General features: G+C 26.3%; 2 protein-coding genes across 2 annotated transcripts; one reads left to right on the top strand and one right to left on the bottom strand.

Annotated features, from left to right (window-relative positions):
* The first annotated feature begins 16,167 nt into the window (after positions 1–16,167).
* On the top strand, positions 16,168–17,070 carry LOC125608228 (receptor like protein 27-like). The gene is made up of 3 exons (XM_048778213.1): positions 16,168–16,369; positions 16,569–16,790; positions 16,832–17,070. The coding sequence occupies exons 1-3, from the start codon at positions 16,168–16,170 to the stop codon at positions 17,068–17,070; spliced, it is 663 nt and encodes a 220-aa protein (XP_048634170.1).
* A 930-nt stretch (positions 17,071–18,000) lies between these two features.
* Positions 18,001–21,156, bottom strand: LOC111215083 (endoglucanase 11-like). Its single transcript, XM_022718275.2, has 4 exons — positions 20,818–21,156; positions 20,062–20,475; positions 19,714–19,968; positions 18,001–18,808 (listed from the first exon to the last, which is right to left on the bottom strand). Exons 1-4 carry the CDS (start codon positions 21,061–21,063, stop codon positions 18,140–18,142), a joined length of 1,584 nt encoding a protein of 527 aa, XP_022573996.1. The 5' UTR covers positions 21,064–21,156; the 3' UTR covers positions 18,001–18,139.
* Between the last annotated feature and the right edge of the window lie 1,181 nt (positions 21,157–22,337).

Below are 22,337 nucleotides of genomic sequence, written 5' to 3'. Positions count from 1 at the left end.
GTTTTTCTAATTTCTAAATCACAAACTCTAATCTACAGTATTTCTCTAGTAAATAAAATCTTTCCTAAAATAGCAGTTTTTAAACAATTATTCAAAAATACAACCTATTCATGAAAAACTCAGAAAAAATACTCAACTATCCACAAATATTCTTGTTATCCGAGTTTCTAAATAACAAACGGAAATCTACAATATTCTCAAAAAAATGAAAACTTTCCAAAAATAGCAGTTTTTAAGAATATTATTTAAAAATACAAGCTAGTGATGAAAAACTCTGAAAAAATACTCAACTATTCACAAATATTCATGTCATCCAAATTTCTAAATCACAAACTCAAATCTACAGTATTTCTGGAATAAATGAAAACTTTCTAAAAATAGCAAATTTTAAGAAAATTATTTAAAACTACAACATATTGATGAAAAACTCAGAAAAATACTCATCTATCTAGAAATATTATTGTTTTTCTAATTTCTAAATCACAAACTCTACAGTATTTATCTAGTAAATGAAAACTTTCCTAACGTAGCAGTTTTTAAACAATTATTCAAAAATACAACTTATTCATGAAAAATTCAGAAAAATACTCAACTATCCACAAATATTCTTGTTATCCGAATTTCTAAATAACAAACTCAAACCTACAATATTCCTCAAAAAAATGAAAACTTTCCAAAAATAGTAGTTTTTAAGAAAATTATTTAAAAATACAAGATAGTGATGAAAAACTCTGAAAAAATATTCAACTATTCACAAATATTCTTATCATCCTAATTTCTAAATCACAAACACAAATCTACAGTATTTCTTGAATAAATGAAAACTTTCTAAAAATAGCAAAATTTAAGAAAATTATTTAAAACTACAACATATTGATGAAAAACTCAGAAAAAATACTCATCTATCTATAAATATTCTTGTTTTTCTAATTTCTAAATCACAAACTCTAAAGTATTTCTCTAGTAAATGAAAACTTTCCTAAAATAGCAGTTTTTAAACAATTATTCAAAAATACAACCTATTCATGAAAAACTCAGAAAAAATACTCAACTATCCACAAATATTCTTGTTATCCGAATTTCTAAATAACAAACGCAAATCTAAAATATTCCTCAAAAAAAATGAAAATTTTCCAAAAATAGCAGTTTTTAAGAAAATTATTTCAAAATACAAGATAGTGATGAAAAACTCTGAAAAAATACTCAACTATTCACAAATATTCTTGTCATCTTAATTTCTAAATCACAAACTCTAATCTAAAGTATTTCTCTAATAAATGAAAACTTTCCTAAAATAAGAGTTTTTAAACAATTATTCAAAAATACAACATATTCATGAAAAACTCAGAAAAAATACTCAACTATCCACAAATATTCTTGTTATCCGAATTTCTAAATAACAAACGCAAATCTACAGTATTCCTCAAAAAAAATGAAAACTTTCCAAAAATAGCAGTTTTTAAGAAAATTATTTCAAAATACAAGATAGTGATGAAAAACTCAGAAAAAATACTCAACAATTCACAAATATTCTTGTCATCCTAATTTCTAAATCACAAACTCAAATCTACAGTATTTCTTGAATAAATGAAAACTTTCCAAAAATAGTAGTTGTTAAGAAAATTATTTAAAAATACAAGATAGTGATGAAAAACTCTGAAAAATACTCAACTATTCACAAATATTCTTGTCATCCTAATTTCTAAATCACAAACTCAAATCTACAGTATTTCTTGAATAAATAAAAACTTTCCAAAAATAGCAAATTTTAAGAAAATTATTTAAAACTACAACATATTGATGAAAAACTCAGAAAAAAATACATATCTATCTAGAAATATTCTTGTTTTTCTAATTTCTAAATCACAAACTCTAATCTACACTATTTCTCTAGTAAATGAAAACTTTCCTAAAATAGCAGTTTTTAAAACAATTATTTAAAAATACAACTTATTCGTGAAAAACTCAGAAAAATACTCAACTATCCACAAATATTCTTGTTATTCGAATTTCTAAATAACAAACCCAAATCTACAATATTCCTCAAAACAATGAAAACTTTTCAAAAATAGCAGTTTTTAAGAAAATTATTTAAAAATACAAGCTAGTGATGAAAAACTCTGAAAAAATACTCAACTATTCAGAAATATTCTTGTCATCCTAATTTCTAAATCACAAACTCAAATCTATAGTATTTCTTGAATAAATGAAAACTTTCAAAAAATAGCAAATTTTAAGAAAATTATTTAAAACTATAACATATTGATGAAAAACTCAGAAAAAATACTCATCTATCTAGAAATATTCTTCTTTTTCTAATTTCTAAATCACAAACTCTAATCTACAGTATTTATCTAGTAAATGAAAATTTTCCTAAAATAGCAGTTTTTAAACAATTATTCAAAAATACAACTTATTCATGAAAAACTCAGAAAAATACTCAACTATCCACAAATATTCTTGTTATCCGAATTTATAAATAACAAACTCAAACCTACAATATTCCTCAAAAAAATGAAAACTTTAAAAAAATAGCAGTTTTTAAGAAAATTATTTAAAAATACAAGATAGTGATGAAGAACTCTGAAAAAATATTCAACTATTCACAAATATTCTTGTCATCCTAATTTCTAAATCACAAACACAAATCTACAGTATATCTTGAATAAATGAAAACTTTCCAAAAATAGCAAATTTTTACAAAATTATTTAAAACTACAACTTATTGATGAAAAACTCAGAAAAAATACTCATCTATCTAGAAATATTCTTGTTTTTCTAATTTCTAAATCGCAAACTCTAATTTACAGTATTTCTCTAGTAAATAAAATATTTCCTAAAATAGCAGTTTTTAAACAATTATTCAAAAATACAATCTATTCATGAAAAACTCAGAAAAAATACTCAACTATCCACAAATATTCTTGTTATCCGAGTTTCTAAATAACAAACCCAAATCTACAATATTCCTCAAAAAAATGAAAAGTTTCCAAAAATAGTAGTTTTTAAGAAAATTATTTAAAATACAAGCTAGTGATGAAAAACTCTGAAAAAATACTCAACTATTCACAAATATTCTTCTCATCCTAATTTCTAAATCACAAACTCAAATCTACAGTATTTCTTGAATAAATGAAAACTTTCAAAAAATAGCAAATTTTAAGAAAATTATTTAAAACTACAACATATTGATGAAAAACTCAGAAAAATACTCATCTATCTAGAAATATTCTTATTTTTCTAATTTCTAAATCACAAACTCTAATCTACAGTATTTTTCTAGTAATTGAAAACTTTCCTAAAATAGCAGTTTTTAAACAATTATTCAAAAATACAACTTATTCATGAAAAACTCAGAAAAATACTCAACTATCCACAAATATTCTTGTTATCTGAGTTTCTAAATAACAAACGCAAATCTACAATATTCCTCAAAAAAATGAAAACTTTTCAAAAATAACAGTTTTTAAGAAAATTATTTAAAAATACAAGCTAGTGATGAAAAACTCTGAAAAAATACTCAACTATTCTCAAATATTTTTGTCATCCTAATTTCTAAATCACAAACACAAATCTACAGTATATCTTGAATAAATGAAAACTTTCCAAAAATAGCAAATTTTTAAAAATTATTTAAAACTACAAAATATTGATGAAAAACTCAGAAAAATACTCATCTATCTAGAAATATTCTTTTTTTTTTCTAATTTCTAAATCACAAACTCTAATCTACACTATTTCTCTAGTAAATGAAAACTTTCCTAAAATAGCAGTTTTTAAACAATTAATCAAAAATACAACCTATACATGAAAAACTCTGAAAAAATACTCAACTATCCACAAATATTCTTGTTATCCGAGTTTCTAAATAACAAACCCAAATCTACAATATTCCTCAAAAAAATGAAAACTTTCCAAAAATAGTAGTTTTTAAGAAAATTATTTAAAATACAAGCTAGTGATGAAAAACTCTGAAACAATACTCAACTATTCACAAATATTCTTCTCATCCTAATTTCTAAATCACAAACTCAAATCTACAGTATTTCTTGAATAAATGAAAACTTTCAAAAAATAGCAAATTTTAAGAAAATTATTTAAAACTACAACATATTGATGAAAAACTCAGAAAAATACTCATCTATCTAGAAATATTCTTATTTTTCTAATTTCTAAATCACAAACTCTAATCTACAGTATTTATCTAGTAATTGAAAACTTTCCTAAAATAGCAGTTTTTAAACAATTATTCAAAAATACAACTTATTCATGAAAAACTCAGAAAAATACTCAACTATCCACAAATATTCTTGTTATCCGAGTTTCTAAATAACAAACGCAAATCTACAATATTCCTCAAAAAAATGAAAACTTTTCAAAAATAGCAGTTTTTAAGAAAATTATTTAAAAATACAAGCTAGTGATGAAAAACTCTGAAAAAATACTCAACTATTCTCAAATATTTTTGTCATCCTAATTTCTAAATCACAAACACAAATCTACAGTATATCTTGAATAAATGAAAACTTTCCAAAAATAGCAAATTTTTAAAAATTATTTAAAACTACAAAATATTGATGAAAAACTTAGAAAAATACTCATCTATCTAGAAATATTCTTTTTTTTTCTAATTTCTAAATCACAAACTCTAATCTACACTATTTCTCTAGTAAATGAAAACTTTCCTAAAATAGCAGTTTTTAAACAATTAATCAAAAATACAACCTATACATGAAAAACTCTGAAAAAATACTCAACTATCCACAAATATTCTTGTTATCCGAGTTTCTAAATAACAAACCCAAATCTACAATATTCCTCAAAAAAATGAAAACTTTCCAAAAATAGTAGTTTTTAAGAAAATTATTTAAAATACAAGCTAGTGATGAAAAACTCTGAAAAAATACTCAACTATTCACAAATATTCTTCTCATCCTAATTTCTAAATCACAAACTCAAATCTACAGTATTTCTTGAATAAATGAAAATTTTCCAAAAATAGCAAAATTTAAGAAAATTATTTAAAACTACAACATATTGATAAAAACTCAGAAAAAATACTCATTTATCTAGTAATATTCTTGTTTTTCTAATTATAAATCACAAACTCTAATCTACAGTATTTATCTAGTAAATGAAAACTTTCCTAAAATAGCAGTTTTTAAACAATTATTCAAAAATACAACCTATTCATGAAAAACTCAGAAAAATACTCAACTATCCACAAATATTCTTGTTATCCGAATTTATAAATAACAAACTCAAACCTACAATATTCCTCAAAAAAATGAAAACTTTAAAAAAATAGCAGTTTTTAAGAAAATTATTTAAAAATACAAGATAGTGATGAAGAACTCTGAAAAAATATTTAACTATTCACAAATATTCTTGTCATCCTAATTTCTAAATCACAAACACAAATCTACAGTATATCTTGAATAAATGAAAACTTTCCAAAAATAGCAAATTTTTACAAAATTATTTAAAACTACAACTTATTGATGAAAAACTCAGAAAAAATACTCATCTATCTAGAAATATTCTTGTTTTTCTAATTTCTAAATCGCAAACTCTAATTTACAGTATTTCTCTAGTAAATAAAATATTTCCTAAAATAGCAGTTTTTAAACAATTATTCAAAAATACAATCTATTCATGAAAAACTCAGAAAAAATACTCAACTATCCACAAATATTCTTTTTATCCGAATTTCTAAATAACAAACGCAAATCTACAATATATCTCAAAAAAATGAAAACTTTTCAAAAATAGCAGTTTTTAAGAAAATTATTTAAAAATACAAGCTAGTGATGAAAAACTCTGAAACAATACTCAACTGTTCACAAATATTCTTTTCATCCTAATTTCTAAATCACAAACTCAAATCTATATTATTTCTTGAATAAATGAAAACTTTCCAAAAATAGCAAATTTTAAGAAAATTATTTAAAACTACAACATATTGATGAAAAACTCAGAAAAAAATACTCATCTATCTAGAAATATTCTTGTTTTTTTAATTTATAAATCACAAACTCTAATCTACGGTATTTCCCTAGTAAATGAAAACTTTCCTAAAATAGCAGTTTTTAAAACAATTATTTAAAAATACAACCTATACATGAAAAACTCAGAAAAAATACTCAACTATACACAAATATTCTTGTTATCCCAATTTCTAAATAACAATCCCAAATCTACAATATTCCTAAAAAAAATGAAACTTTCCAAAAATAGCAGTTTTTAAGAAAATTATTTAAAAATACAAGCTAGTGATGAAAAACTCTGAAACAATACTCAACTATTCACAAATATTCTTGTCATCCTAATTTCTAAATCACAAACTCAAATCTACAGTATTTCTTGAATAAATGAAAACTTTCCAAAAATAGCAAATTTTAAGAAAATTATTTAAAACTACAAAATATTGATGAAAAACTCAGAAAAATACTCATCTATCTAGAAATATTCTTGTTTTTCTAATTTCTAAATCACAAACTCTAATCTACAGTATTTCTCAAGTAAATGAAAAATTTCCTAAAATAGCAGTTTTTAAAACAATTATTTAAAAATACAACATATTCATGAAAAACTCAGAAAAAATACTCAACTATCCACAAATATTCTTGTTATCCCAATTTCTAAATAACAATCCCAAATCTACAATATTTCTCAAAAAAATGAAACTTTCTAAAAATAGCAGTTTTTAAGAAAATTATTTAAAAATACAAGCTAGTGATGAAAAACTCTGAAACAATACTCAACTGTTCACAAATATTCTTTTCATCCTAATTTCTAAATCACAAACTCAAATCTATAGTATTTCTTGAATAAATGAAAACTTTCCAAAAATAGTAAATTTTAAGAAAATTATTTAAAACTACAACATATTGATGAAAAACTCAGAAAAAATACTCATCTATCTAGAAATATTCTTGTGTTTCTAATTTATAAATCACAAACTCTAATCTACGGTATTTCATTAGTAAATGAAAACTTTTCTAAAATAGCAGTTTTTAAAACAATTATTTAAAAATACAATCTATACATGAAAAACTCAGAAAAAATACTCAACTATCCACAAATATTCTTGTTATCCGAATTTCTAAATAATAAACCCAAATCTACAATATTCCTCAAAAAATTGAAACTTTCCAAAAATAGCAGTTTTTAAGAAAATTATTTAAAAATACAAGCTAGTGATGAAAAACTCTGAAACAATACTCAACTGTTCACAAATATTCTTTTCATCCTAATTTCTAAATCACAAACTCAAATCTATAGTATTTCTTGAATAAATGAAAACTTTCCAAAAATAGCAAATTTTAAGAAAATTATTTAAAACTACAACATATTGATGAAAAACTCAGAAAAAATACTCATCTATCTAGAAATATTCATGTTTTTTTTTAATTTATAAATCATAAACTCTAATCTACGGTATTTCCCTAGTAAATGAAAACTTTCCTAAAATAGCAGTTTTTAAAACCATTATTTAAAAATATAACCTATTCATGAAAAACTCAGAAAAAATACTCAACTATCCACAAATATTCTTGTTATCCCAATTTCTAAATAACAATCCCAAATCTACAATATTCCTCAAAAAAATGAAACTTTCCAAAAATAGCAGTTTTTAAGAAAATTATTTAAAAATACAAGTTAGTGATGAAAAACTCTGAAACAATACTCAACTGTTCACTAATATTCTTTTCATCCTAATTTCTAAATCACAAACTCAAATCTATAGTATTTCTTGAATAAATGAAAACTTTTCAAAAATAGCAAATTTTAAGAAAATTATTTAAAACTACAACATATTGATGAAAAACTCAGAAAAAATACTCATCTATCTAGAAATATTCTTTTTTTTTCTAATTTCTAAATCACAAACTCTAATCTACAGTATTTATCTAGTAAATGAAAATTTTCCTAAAATAGCAGTTTTTAAACAATTATTCAAAAATACAACTTATTCATGAAAAACTCAGAAAAATACTCAACTATCCACAAATATTCTTGTTATCCGAATTTATAAATAACAAACTCAAACCTACAATATTCCTCAAAAAAATGAAAACTTTAAAAAAATAGCAGTTTTAAAGAAAATTATTTAAAAATACAAGATAGTGATGAAGAACTCTGAAAAAATATTCAACTATTCACAAATATTCTTGTCATCCTAATTTCTAAATCACAAACACAAATCTACAGTATATCTTGAATAAATGAAAACTTTCCAAAAATAGCAAATTTTTACAAAATTATTTAAAACTACAACTTATTGATGAAAAACTCAGAAAAAATACTCATCTATCTAGAAATATTCTTGTTTTTCTAATTTCTAAATCGCAAACTCTAATTTACAGTATTTCTCTAGTAAATAAAATATTTCCTAAAATAGCAGTTTTTAAACAATTATTCAAAAATACAATCTATTCATGAAAAACTCAGAAAAAATACTCAACTATCCACAAATATTCTTGTTATCCGAGTTTCTAAATAACAAACGCAAATCTACAATATATTTCAAAAAAATGAAAACTTTTCAAAAATAGCAGTTTTTAAGAAAATTATTTAAAAATACAAGCTAGTGATGAAAAACTCTGAAAAAATACTCAACTATTCACAAATATTTTTGTCATCCTAATTTATAAATCACAAACTCAAATCTACAGTATTTCTTGAATAAATGAAAACTTTCCAAAAATAGTAAATTTTAAGAAAATTATTTAAAACTACAATATATTGATGAAAAACTCAGAAAAAATACTCATCTATCTAGAAATATTCTTGTTTTTCTAATTTCTAAATCACAAACTCTAATCTACAGTATTTCTCTAGTAAATGAAAACTTTCCTAAAATAGCAGTTTTTAAAACAATTATTTAAAAATACAACATATTCATGAAAAACTCAGAAAAAATACTCAACTATCCACAAATATTCTTGTTATCCCAATTTCTAAATAACAATCCCAAATCTACAATATTTCTCAAAAAAATGAAACTTTCTAAAAATAGCAGTTTTTAAGAAAATTATTTAAAAATACAAGCTAGTGATGAAAAACTCTGAAACAATACTCAACTGTTCACAAATATTCTTTTCATCCTAATTTCTAAATCACAAACTCAAATCTATAGTATTTCTTGAATAAATGAAAACTTTCCAAAAATAGCAAATTTTAAGAAAATTATTTAAAACTACAACATATTGATGAAAAACTCAGAAAAAATACTCATCTATCTAGAAATATTCTTGTGTTTCTAATTTATAAATCACAAACTCTAATCTACGGTATTTCATTAGTAAATGAAAACTTTTCTAAAATAGCAGTTTTTAAAACAATTATTTAAAAATACAACCTATACATGAAAAACTCAGAAAAAATACTCAACTATCCACAAATATTCTTGTTATCCGAATTTCTAAATAATAAACCCAAATCTACAATATTCCTCAAAAAATTGAAACTTTTCAAAAATAGCAGTTTTTAAGAAAATTATTTAAAAATACAAGCTAGTGATGAAAAACTCTGAAACAATACTCAACTGTTCACAAATATTATTTTCATCCTAATTTCTAAATCACAAACTCAAATCTATAGTATTTCTTGAATAAATGAAAACTTTCCAAAAATAGCAAATTTTAAGAAAATTATTTAAAACTACAACATATTGATGAAAAACTCAGAAAAAATACTCATCTATCTAGAAATATTCTTGTTTTTTTTTAATTTATAAATCATAAACTCTAATCTACGGTATTTCCCTAGTAAATGAAAACTTTCCTAAAATAGCAGTTTTTAAAACCATTATTTAAAAATATAACCTATTCATGAAAAACTCAGAAAAAATACTCAACTATCCACAAATATTCTTGTTATCCCAATTTCTAAATAACAATCCCAAATCTACAATATTCCTCAAAAAAATGAAACTTTCCAAAAATAGCAGTTTTTAAGAAAATTATTTAAAAATACAAGTTAGTGATGAAAAACTCTGAAACAATACTCAACTGTTCACTAATATTCTTTTCATCCTAATTTCTAAATCACAAACTCAAATCTATAGTATTTCTTGAATAAATGAAAACTTTTCAAAAATAGCAAATTTTAAGAAAATTATTTAAAACTACAACATATTGATGAAAAACTCAGAAAAAATACTCATCTATCTAGAAATATTCTTTTTTTTTCTAATTTCTAAATCACAAACTCTAATCTACAGTATTTATCTAGTAAATGAAAATTTTCCTAAAATAGCAGTTTTTAAACAATTATTCAAAAATACAACTTATTCATGAAAAACTCAGAAAAATACTCAACTATCCACAAATATTCTTGTTATCCGAATTTATAAATAACAAACTCAAACCTACAATATTCCTCAAAAAAATGAAAACTTTAAAAAAATAGCAGTTTTTAAGAAAATTATTTAAAAATACAAGATAGTGATGAAGAACTCTGAAAAAATATTCAACTATTCACAAATATTCTTGTCATCCTAATTTCTAAATCACAAACACAAATCTACAGTATATCTTGAATAAATGAAAACTTTCCAAAAATAGCAAATTTTTACAAAATTATTTAAAACTACAACTTATTGATGAAAAACTCAGAAAAAATACTCATCTATCTAGAAATATTCTTGTTTTTCTAATTTCTAAATCGCAAACTCTAATTTACAGTATTTCTCTAGTAAATAAAATATTTCCTAAAATAGCAGTTTTTAAACAATTATTCAAAAATACAATCTATTCATGAAAAACTCAGAAAAAATACTCAACTATCCACAAATATTCTTGTTATCCGAGTTTCTAAATAACAAACGCAAATCTACAATATATCTCAAAAAAATGAAAACTTTTCAAAAATAGCAGTTTTTAAGAAAATTATTTAAAAATACAAGCTAGTGATGAAAAACTCTGAAAAAATACTCAACTATTCACAAATATTTTTGTCATCCTAATTTATAAATCACAAACTCAAATCTACAGTATTTCTTGAATAAATGAAAACTTTCCAAAAATAGTAAATTTTAAGAAAATTATTTAAAACTACAATATATTGATGAAAAACTCAAAAAAATACTCATCTATCTAGAAATATTCTTGTTTTTCTAATTTTTAAATCACAAACTCTAATCTACAGTATTTATCTAGTAAATGAAAACTTTCCTAAAATAGCAGTTTTAAAATAATTATTTAAAAATACAACCTATTCATGAAAAACTCAGAAAAAATACTCAACTATCCACAAATATTCTTGTTATCCGAATTTCTAAATAACAAACCCAAATCTACAATATTCCTCAAAAAAATGTAAACTTTCCAAAAATAGCAGTTTTTAAGAAAATTATTTAAAAATACAAGCTAGTGATGAAAAACTCTAAAAAAATACTCAACTATTCACAAATATTCTTGTCATCCTAATTTCTAAATCACAAACTCAAATCTACAGTATTTCTTGAATAAATGAAAACTTTCCAAAAATAGCAAATTTTAAGAAAATTATTTAAAACTACAATATATTGATGAAATACTCATCTATCTAGAAATATTCCCTTTTTTCTAATTTCTAAATCACAAACTTTAATCTACAATATTTCTCTAGTAAGTGAAAACTTTCCCAAAATAGTAGTTTTTAAAACAATCATTTAAAAATACAATATATTCATGAAAAACTCAGAAAAAATACTCAACTATCCACAAATATTATTTTTATCCGAATTTCTAAATAACAAACCCAAATCTACAATATTCCTCAAAAAAATGAAACTTTCCAAAAATAGCAGTTTTTAAGAAAATTATTTAAAAATACAAGCTAATGATGAAAAACTCTGAAACAATACTCAACTGTTCACAAATATTCTTTTCATCCTAATTTCTAAATCACAAACTCAAATCTATAGTATTTCTTGAATAAATGAAAACTTTCCAAAAATAGCAAATTTTAAGAAAATTATTTAAAACTATAACATATTGATGAAAAACTGAGAAAAATACTCATCTATCTAGAAATATTCTTGTTTTTCTAATTTATAAATCACAAACTCTAATCTACGGTATTTCCCTAGTAAATGAAAACTTTCCTAAAATAACAGTTTTTAAACAATTAATCAAAAATACAACCTATTCATGAAAAACCCAGAAAAAATACTCAACTATCCACAAATATTCTTGTTATCCGAATTTCTAAATAACAAACTCAAATCTACAATAATCCTCAAAAAAATGAAAACTTTCCAAAAATAGCAGTTTTTAAGAAAATAATTTAAAAATACAAGATAGTGATGAAAAACTCTGAAAAAATACTCAACTGTTCATAAATATTCTTGTCATCCTAATTTCTAAATCACAAACTCAAATCTACAGTATTTCTTGAATAAATGAAAACTTTCCAAAAATAGCAAATTTTAAGAAAATTATTTAAAACTACAACATATTGATGAAAAACTCAGAAAAAATACTCATCTAGCTAGTAATATTCTTGTTTTTCTAATTTTTAAATCACAAACTCTAATCTACAGTATTTATCTAGTAAATGAAAACTTTCCTAAAATAGCAGTTTTTAAACAATTATTCAAAAATACAACCTATTCATGAAAAACTCAGAAAAAATACTCAACTATCCACAAATATTGTTGTTATCCGAATTTCTAAATAACAAACTCAAATCTACAATATTCCTCAAAAAAATGAAAGCTTTCCAAAAATAGTAGTTTTTAAGAAAATTATTTAAAAATACAAGCTAGTGATGAAAAACTCTGAAAAAATACTCAACTCTTCACAAATATTCTTGTCATCCTAATTTCTAAATCACAAACTCAAATCTACAGTATTTCTTGAATAAATGAAAACTTTCCAAAAATAGCAAATTTTAAGAAAATTATTTAAAACTACAACATATTGATGAAAAACTCAGAAAGAATACTCATCTATCTAGAAATATTCTTGTTATCAGACTTTCTAAATCACAAAACCCAAATCTACAAAAAACATTCAAAAAAATAAAAACTTTCCAAAAACAACAATTTTTAAGAAAAGTATTTAAAAATACAAATTATTGTTGAAAAACTCAGAAAAAATACTCAACTATCCACAAATATTCTTGTTATCCGAATTAGTGAACCCCAAACCCAAATCCACAACTTTTCTTAAAAAAATGAAAACTTTCCAAAAATAGAAGTTTTTAAGAAAATAATTTAAAAATACAAGCTAGTGATGAAAAACTCTGAAAAAATACTCAACTATTCACAAATATTCTTGTTATCCTAATTTCTAAATCACAAACTCAAATCTACAGTATTTCTTGAATAAATGAAAACTTTCCAAAAATAGCAAATTTTAGGAAAATTATTTAAAACTACAACATATTGATGAAAAACTCAGAAAACATACTCATCTATCTAGAAATATTCTTGTTTTTCTAATTTCTAAATCACAAACTCTAATCTACAGTATTTCTCTAGTAAATGAAAACTTTCCTAAAATAACAGTTTTTAAACAATTATTCAAAAATACAACCTATTCATGAAAAACTCAGAAAAAATACTCAACTATCCACAAATATTGTTGTTATCCGAATTTCTAAATAACAAACTCAAATCTACAATATTCCTCAAAAAAATGAAAGCTTTCCAAAAATAGTAGTTTTTAAGAAAATTATTTAAAAATACAAGCTAGTGATGAAAAACTCTGAAAAAATACTCAACTATTCACAAATATTCTTGTCATCCTAATTTCTAAATCACAAACTCAAATCTACAGTATTTCTTGAATAAATGAAAACTTTTCAAAAATAGCAAATTTTAAGAAAATTATTTAAAACTACAACATATTGATGAAAAACTCAGAAAGAATACTCATCTATCTAGAAATATTCTTGTTATCAGACTTTCTAAATCACAAAACCCAAATCTACAAAAAACATTCAAAAAAATAAAAACTTTCCAAAAACAACAATTTTTAAGAAAAGTATTTAAAAATACAAATTATTGTTGAAAAACTCAGAAAAAATACTCAACTATCCACAAATATTCTTGTTATCCGAATTAGTGAACCCCAAACCCAAATCCACAACTTTTCTTAAAAAAATGAAAACTTTCCAAAAATAGAAGTTTTTAAGAAAATAATTTAAAAATACAAGCTAGTGATGAAAAACTCTGAAAAAATACTCAACTATTCACAAATATTCTTGTTATCCTAATTTCTAAATCACAAACTCAAATCTACAGTATTTCTTGAATAAATGAAAACTTTCCAAAAATAGCAAATTTTAGGAAAATTATTTAAAACTACAACATATTGATGAAAAACTCAGAAAACATACTCATCTATCTAGAAATATTCTTGTTTTTCTAATTTCTAAATCACAAACTCTAATCTACAGTATTTCTCTAGTAAATGAAAACTTTCCTAAAATAGCAGTTTTTAAACAATTATTCAAAAATACAACCTATTCATGAAAAACTCAGAAAAAATACTCAACTATCCACAAATATTGTTGTTATCCGAATTTCTAAATAACAAACTCAAATCTACAATATTCCTCAAAAAAATGAAAGCTTTCCAAAAATAGTAATTTTTAAGAAAATTATTTAAAAATACAAGCTAGTGATGAAAAACTCTGAAACAATACTCAACTATTCACAAATATTCTTGTCATCCTAATTTCTAAATCACAAACTCAAATCTACAGTATTTCTTGAATAAATGAAAACTTTCCAAAAATAGCAAATTTTAAGAAAATTATTTAAAACTACAACATATTGATGAAAAACTCAGAAAGAATACTCATCTATCTAGAAATATTCTTGTTATCAGACTTTCTAAATCACAAAACCCAAATCTACAAAAAAAACATTCAAAAAAATGAAAACTTTCCAAAAACAACAATTTTTAAGAAAAATATTTAAAAATACAAATTATTGTTGAAAAACTCAGAAAAAATACTCAACTATCCACAAATATTCTTGTTATCCGAATTAGTGAACCCCAAACCCAAATCCACAACTTTTCTTAAAAAAATGAAAACTTTCCAAAAATAGAAGTTTTTAAGAAAATAATTTAAAAATACAAGCTAGTGATGAAAAACTCTGAAAAAAATACTCAACTATTCACAAATATTCTTGTTATCCTAATTTCTAAATCACAAACTCAAATCTACAGTATTTCTTGAATAAATGAAAACTTTCCAAAAATAGCAAATTTTAGAAAAATTATTTAAAACTACAACATATTGATGAAAAACTCAGAAAACATACTCATCTATCTAGAAATATTCTTGTTTTTCTAATTTCTAAATCACAAACTCTAATCTACAGTATTTCTCTAATAAATGAAAACTTTCCTAAAATTGCAGTTTTTTAAAAAAAATATTTTAAAATACAACCTATTTATGAAATTTTTTGAAAGAATACTCAGCTATCCACAAATATTCTTGCTATCCGAATTTCTAAATCACAAACCCAAATCTACAATATTTCTCAAACAAATGAAAACTTTCCAAAAATAGCAGTTTTTAAGAAAATTATTTAAAAATACAACTTGTTGAACAACCGATTCATGAAAAACTTTGAAAGAATATTCAACTATTCACAAATATTCTTGTTATCCTAATTTCTAAATCACAAACACAAATCTATAAAATTTCTCTAAAAAATGAAAACTTTCCAAAAATAGCAAGTTTTAAGAAAATTGTTTAAAAATACAACTTATTGATGCAAAACTCGGAAATAATACTCATTTATCCACAAATATTCTTTTTACCGAATTTGTAAATCACAAACCCAAATCCACAATATTTCTCAAAAAAATGAAAACTTTCCAAAAATAGCAGTTTTTAAAAAAATTATTTAAAAATACAACCTATTCATGAAAAAGTCTTAAATAATACTCAATTTTCCACAATATTCTTATTATCCTAATTTCTAAATCACAAACTCAAATCTATAAAATTTCTCTAAAAATGAAAACTTTTCAAAAATAGCAATTTTTAAGAAAATTATTTAAAAGTACAACTTATTGATGAAAAACTCAGAAAAAATACTCAACTATCCACAAATATTCTTGTTATCCGAATTTGCAAACCACAAACTCAAATCTAAGTAACTTGACGGCTGTGAATCTCCAGAAGAACAACTTGGAAGGAAGTCTTCCGGACATGTTCCATGATGGTCCCATTCTAGAGTCATTTGATGTTGGCTACAATCGACTAATCGGGAAGCTACCAAAGTCTCTTATCCACTGCTCCTTTTTAGGGCTTTTAAACGTTGAACACAATGGAATCAAAGACGCTTTTCCTTTCTGGCTCAAGGCTTTGCCTAATTTACAAGTCCTTACCCTCAGCTCAAACAAATTCTATGGTATAGCTACGCTGTTCAAGGTGCGTTTGCTGAGCTGCGTATATTTGAAATATCAGATAAAAAATTTACCGGAAGCTTGCCACCAAACTACTTTATGAACTGGAAAGCATCATCACTCCAGATGAATGAAGATGGGAGTATATATATGGACCACAAAAAAGAAAAGAAAATTTCAAAGATGTTTACGATATCTATGCAGATCTTGTAGATTTACAATACAAAGGTCTATATGTGGAGCAAGTGAAAGCCCTCACTTTCTACAGGGCCATTAACTTGTCTGAAAACAGATTCCTAGGACAGATTCCTGAATCTATAGGTCTTGAAGAACTGATTGCGCTCAACTTCTCAAACGGACTCAAGACACTCTCGTTTCCAGAAACCAACTCTCCGGGATTATTCCTAATGGACTCAAGACACTCTCGTTTTTGGAGTACATAAATGTGTCTCATAACCAACTCCAAGGTGAAATACCACAAGGAACACAAATTACTGGACAACCAAAATCCTCCTTTGAAGGGAATGAACGGCTTTGTATGGCGTCAATACAGCACGTGAAGCAAGAAGACAAAGAAGGAGAGATGCTGAGTTGGGAAGCAGTGACTATAGGATATGCTCTTGGTCTGTTGTTTGGAGTGGCAATATATCAAGTGATTGCTTCATACACAAGTGTTCATACAAGGCGGAGTGGCTCGTCAAAATAATTGGTCCATATTATCACAAAAATCGTTAGAATTGTTCTGGTTGTTTTTGCATGATCTTTTGAGTGTGTAAAGCGGTTGCCAGGTCTAGTAATGAAGCAATTCCTTTATGTTTTTCTATATATATACCGATGTTTTGTTCATTTCTTTTCTAATAAGAAAAAAAAATTCTATAGTTGTAATGAATGATATACTACACCTATGCTTTATCTTCCTTGACCTCTTGAGGGATCAAGTTGAAGGAGACAATGGCAAAGAAAAGTAGTATTTGATAAGCATCATTGGATTTTATATGTCACAACTGTCAAATTAATCTACAATACATTTATCAAAAGAAAAATATGCCTCTGCTCTGTTTTGTAGAGTGTTGATGAAGAAACATGACACAATTGTTGTTTCAGTTCCCTCTATGTTTCCAACAAAATTAGTAACTGTAGTCAAACCTAGGGTGAGTACTCTATTCTTATTAATTCCTATCTCAAAACAAGTATGAAGCTGATGTGTTCTACTTTTTTTTTTTCCTCTCTACACAAGGCAAGAATCATTACTCATATACATCTCCTCAAAACAAGTCAGCTAAACCTTACTATAGTATGTTCTAATGCAGCTCGTGTGATTCTTTTACATCCACATAACGGGAAAGGTAAAATGTGACTAAAAAGTAAAAAACAGACTGAGGCAAAAAAGACCCATCTAGCCTGTAAAGTACAAAATATACTAAAAGACCTTTGAGAAACAGCAAAACATACTATATTCACAATTCATATTTTTTTTTTTTTTTGAACACGAATTTAATTGATTAGGTGGTTAGTTGGGGGCAGTAAAAGCATCCCCAACAAACAATGTATCGGATACAAGCAGGGCATCCTTTGCCAACCTATCAGCTATTACATTTCTTTCTCGGGGAATCCAAGAAAATTTGACAAACTCAAATGCAGAAGATCATCACAATTCATATTTATACACACTTTTCACTGGATAAGAAAATTGCTAAGAAGTAAAACTCCATCAATATATTAAATGGTGCAAATAAAACCATCTTCTTTTCTTTCTTTTTCTTGTATTGTAAAACCTATTTCTTATAAGTTGCAACCAAACTCACATCTTCTTCTTCAAGTGTTTGCTCTTCAAGCTCTATAAGTCTCGCAAAAACACCAACCAAAGGGGCAGTATTATACGTACAAGCCTCGGTTTGAACGTAGTTATCCCTCCGGTCAACAAACTCATCTCGGTGATCCGGTCCTCCAACCAAAGCCCCGACTAAAACACTTGGATTTGGCTCGGGACGCCCGTACCAATAATCATATCCTTGAGTGCATCCAATGAATCCTTTGTAATCTTTATACGAAGCGATTGATGCACCTCTATGATGAACCCTAGTCGGATATTTCGGACCGTATCCGACTAGATAACTTGTTTTCATCGGGTTTGATCCTAAAATGTAGTCTATTTGGGATTTCGCAAACACGATCATCTCATCAGGAGTCACAGTTCCTTCATGACACTGGAGATCGGAGTTTGATTTTCGGAGATAATCGGAATATACGGTTAGGAGGAATGATGCGGTGGAAACGTATTGCATGTTGTTCCATTGACGGACGTAGAGTAAACCGGCCGGAGTTCGTTGGACGTTTGTGCCGTTGATGTTCTTGTTTAGAATTGAGCATAGATAATGATCCGCCTTTGATTTGTATTGTTGTATGATTTTCGAGTGTTGCTTGTGCTGTTCTTCTTTTATCAACTGAAAAAATAAGGCAAAAAACCATCAAGCAAGTGAAAGAGACAAAAAATCTATTTTTTTCCAAATTTAAATGTTAATTGAGGGAATACTTGGGTAATTCTGATAACAGAGAAAGCCTTCGAAAGAGAAGTAGGAACAGAAGGAACAGAAGCACGTGACTTTTAGTTCTGTTTCTGCTCTATAACTAAACTTTTCTTAAAATGAAAATTTGTTAATTTTAAATTTTTAATATTTATATTGTTGCATACAAAGATAAAGTATTTGAATAGTTGTTGAATGTTAGATATGGTGTGGGATATATACCTTACTTTTGGTTACGACCTACCTTTTGTTTTCGAACATCAAAACAAACTGAAAAGTTACAACCTACTTAAACGTGAGGGCATGATTAAACCCGGTGTCTTAGCCGAGGTTCTTAACTTATGATTTGATTTTTTTTTGTTTTTTTTTTATATTTTTTGGCGAAAAGACGGTTCTTATATTTCTTATTTAAGAGACGGTTCTTAGTTTTTTTATTTAAAATCTAAAAAAAAACTAAAAACTGTCTTTTAGCCAAATCTAAGAACTCCAGTTAAGAGACTGGGGTTAATCATGGTTTCTCAGAAAGTTAAAGCTTGATAATCCCTTCACATAACGCAATAATAAGAGCTTTTAAGTAGGACCGTTAATTCGCTTAAATAATGTAATAAGAGGTTAGTCCTATTAAGACTTTATTTACTACAAAAACTAATTATTATTTTTTTTGTTTTTAATTCATGGTGTTAAAACTCTTGAGCTTAACCTTTGTTTGTATTATGCTAGAATTAGAAATGTTGCTAGTTCGTTTGTTAACTTTTTAGGATTAGCCAAGCAGACCAGACCAAATTCTTAGTTTAATTATGTGATTGATAATATGAAACACTAACCATGGAAGCGAGGAGTTGAACGCCAGCGAACTTTACGTCCCAGCTAAACTCGGACATAGCCCAAGAAAGGCCACCTAGTTGGTGAGCCATGTCAACCACATAACTGATATAATGATCATTGTCGGTGGCTCGATAAAGCCACGTTGCACCCCATAAAAGCTCGTCCATGTAACCACTCACCGAGGCATAATAACTTTTAACAACTCTTAGACTCTCATCGTATTTTCCTCTGTACTTGTCTCCAAACTCAAATAACTACACCAAAACCATAACCAAATTAAATAAACGATGGTTCCATCTCAACTGTAACATTTAATAACATTAAATAAAATTAAAATGTGTATGTACTTGTTGAGCATGGTGCAAGAGAAGGTGAGAGTAATGTGGGTTTGTTGTGCGGAAAACGATAGAAGCTGCAGCCATAGCCGCGGCGGTTTCTCCGGCGAGATCTGATCCCGGATTATTCTCGTCGATCTTGAAAGCTCGCCGTGAAGTTGTCATGTCCTCCGGTCTTTGCCAACAGTAGTGATCAGTGTCACCGTCGCCTACTTCAGCCCATAGAACATTTGGACTTGTGTGTGCCTTGATGAAGTAATCGGTTCCCCATTTGATAGCTTCAAGTGCGTGAGATAACTCGCCGGTTGAAGCGAGTGAGTCACCGTACTCTATTACACTCCACGACAACATAGTCACCGTGAAAGCCATCGGAAGTCCGAATTTAACATGGTCTCCGGCGTCGTGATATCCTCCCACTAAATCCACCTTTATGACCAAAGATGCAAAAGTTAAAAGTTATAGAAATAAAGTCAAATCACTGACTAAACCAACAACGAATTTCAATACTAATTATAGATTGAATGTTCAATTAATTAAAAACTTTTAAGTCTCTTTCAAAACTAAAGAAAATATTTCTTGAATCAATAATAAATTTCAATAATTATCTACATTAAAGAAAAATTAAACACATTGATCACATTTACAAGTCTCTTTCAAAACTTATGATAATTAAGTAATCTTATAGCAAAAAAAATGTAAAATAAGTTTTTTAAAAAATCAAAAAAAGAGAAAAAAACATTTAAGCTTAAGTTTGTAGCAGACACTAACCCCTTGCTCGAGACCATCAGTGAGACCAGAGTGATCACGCCAAGTCACGCGCTGGTTGTACGGAAGTCGACCTGATCTCTGAGCTTCGAAGTAGAGTAAGCTTTTAGACAATGCTTCACCGTAGTCGAACGCTCCGACGTCTTTTTCCAAAGAAACACCTATCAACGACGCGGCGGAGGACATAGTGATCAGAATAAGGAGGAGAAAATGCCATCGCTTGTTTCGGTGAATCTCCTTCACTGTCATATTTGTGTGTGTGTCTCTCTCTCTCTAAGTCTGTTGGAGATGAAAAGAGAGAGAGAAAGCGATGGACTCTCTCACTAGTCTCTCTCTTTCTCTGCTCTTCGCAGGGGATATTTGAAAGCTGTGTGGAGTGGTGGAGTAAGGAGAGAGAGATGATGTGACTTGTTTCTTTTATTTTGTGGTAACTTTTGTTTGTAAGATCTTAACATTTTACCAAAAGAATAGAAAATTTGTAAGAACATCTCAAATTATTACTTTTTCTTACATTAATAACTCTACTCTATTTAAAAAGGTAAAACTGGAATATTAAATAAAGTAATATAATTATTTTATTTTGATAAATATTTTTAAGAATTGAAAATCGAGTAGGTGTGAAAAAATTTGCTTCCAAGTAAATTTTACGATAAAAATGAAACTGGATTAGAGATGCTCTAAATCTTTAACGTGAGATGAGACTTTTGCTTTTTCTACATAGTGATAATCGGCTTAATGTGCGTAATTTATGCAGCTAGCTATTGTGTTGGCTGTGAAAATCTGAACTACTTATCGTTAAAAGTGTATATTATTAATTTATTACTGTTTTATTCTACTTTTTGAAATTCAAAAATAGACATTTCTCAGAAAATACAATTTTGTTAAAAGTGTATATTATAATAATTTCAAAATTTTAGTGGTTTTTTAAATTTTAAAAAGCATAAGGAGAAAGTCCGTTGTAGAACCTAGAAAGTGTAACAGCGAAGAGTAGGAAAGGGGGTTTAATTAGATTCTTTGTCTGATTATAATGACTACAACATGTTTCCATGAAACACTCCAATTAATTAAAAAAAAACTATAATGTGGTTCAATAGTAGTATGTGTTTAAACGCAATTGTTTTCATTTCGTTATCTCCGGTTTCAAACAATATTCTTATAATAACGCCATATATTTCGTCGACAAAATTAATATTCAGGTGTAAGATCGAGTACAGTTTCCACACCAAACCGAGACGGAGAGGAGTGTGCCACTAAGAGACACCAACACGTGTGCAAGTTCCTACATCCATAAATTTCGCTTGATGACCGGTTTGGACTGTATATTTTTGCGAGCACCGACATTTTGGTGTGGAGTATGGACCTACCATTTGTTTACCTCGAGCGTCGACCGACAACTTAGTCAAAATACGTCGACTTAAGCAACCAAAAGGTACAATTAGCACCACTAAGCATGGAGACGTAAACTTTGATATGTTGTTAACGTGGAACATGCGTTGTTTATTAGTTTATCATTAAACTTACTA

Source organism: Brassica napus, chromosome A4 (assembly GCF_020379485.1).
Source record: "Brassica napus cultivar Da-Ae chromosome A4, Da-Ae, whole genome shotgun sequence".
NCBI classification, from domain to species: domain Eukaryota; kingdom Viridiplantae; phylum Streptophyta; class Magnoliopsida; order Brassicales; family Brassicaceae; genus Brassica; species Brassica napus.
The sequence above is the reverse complement of the archived record's forward strand: the minus strand, read 5'-3'. Positions and strand labels throughout refer to the sequence as shown.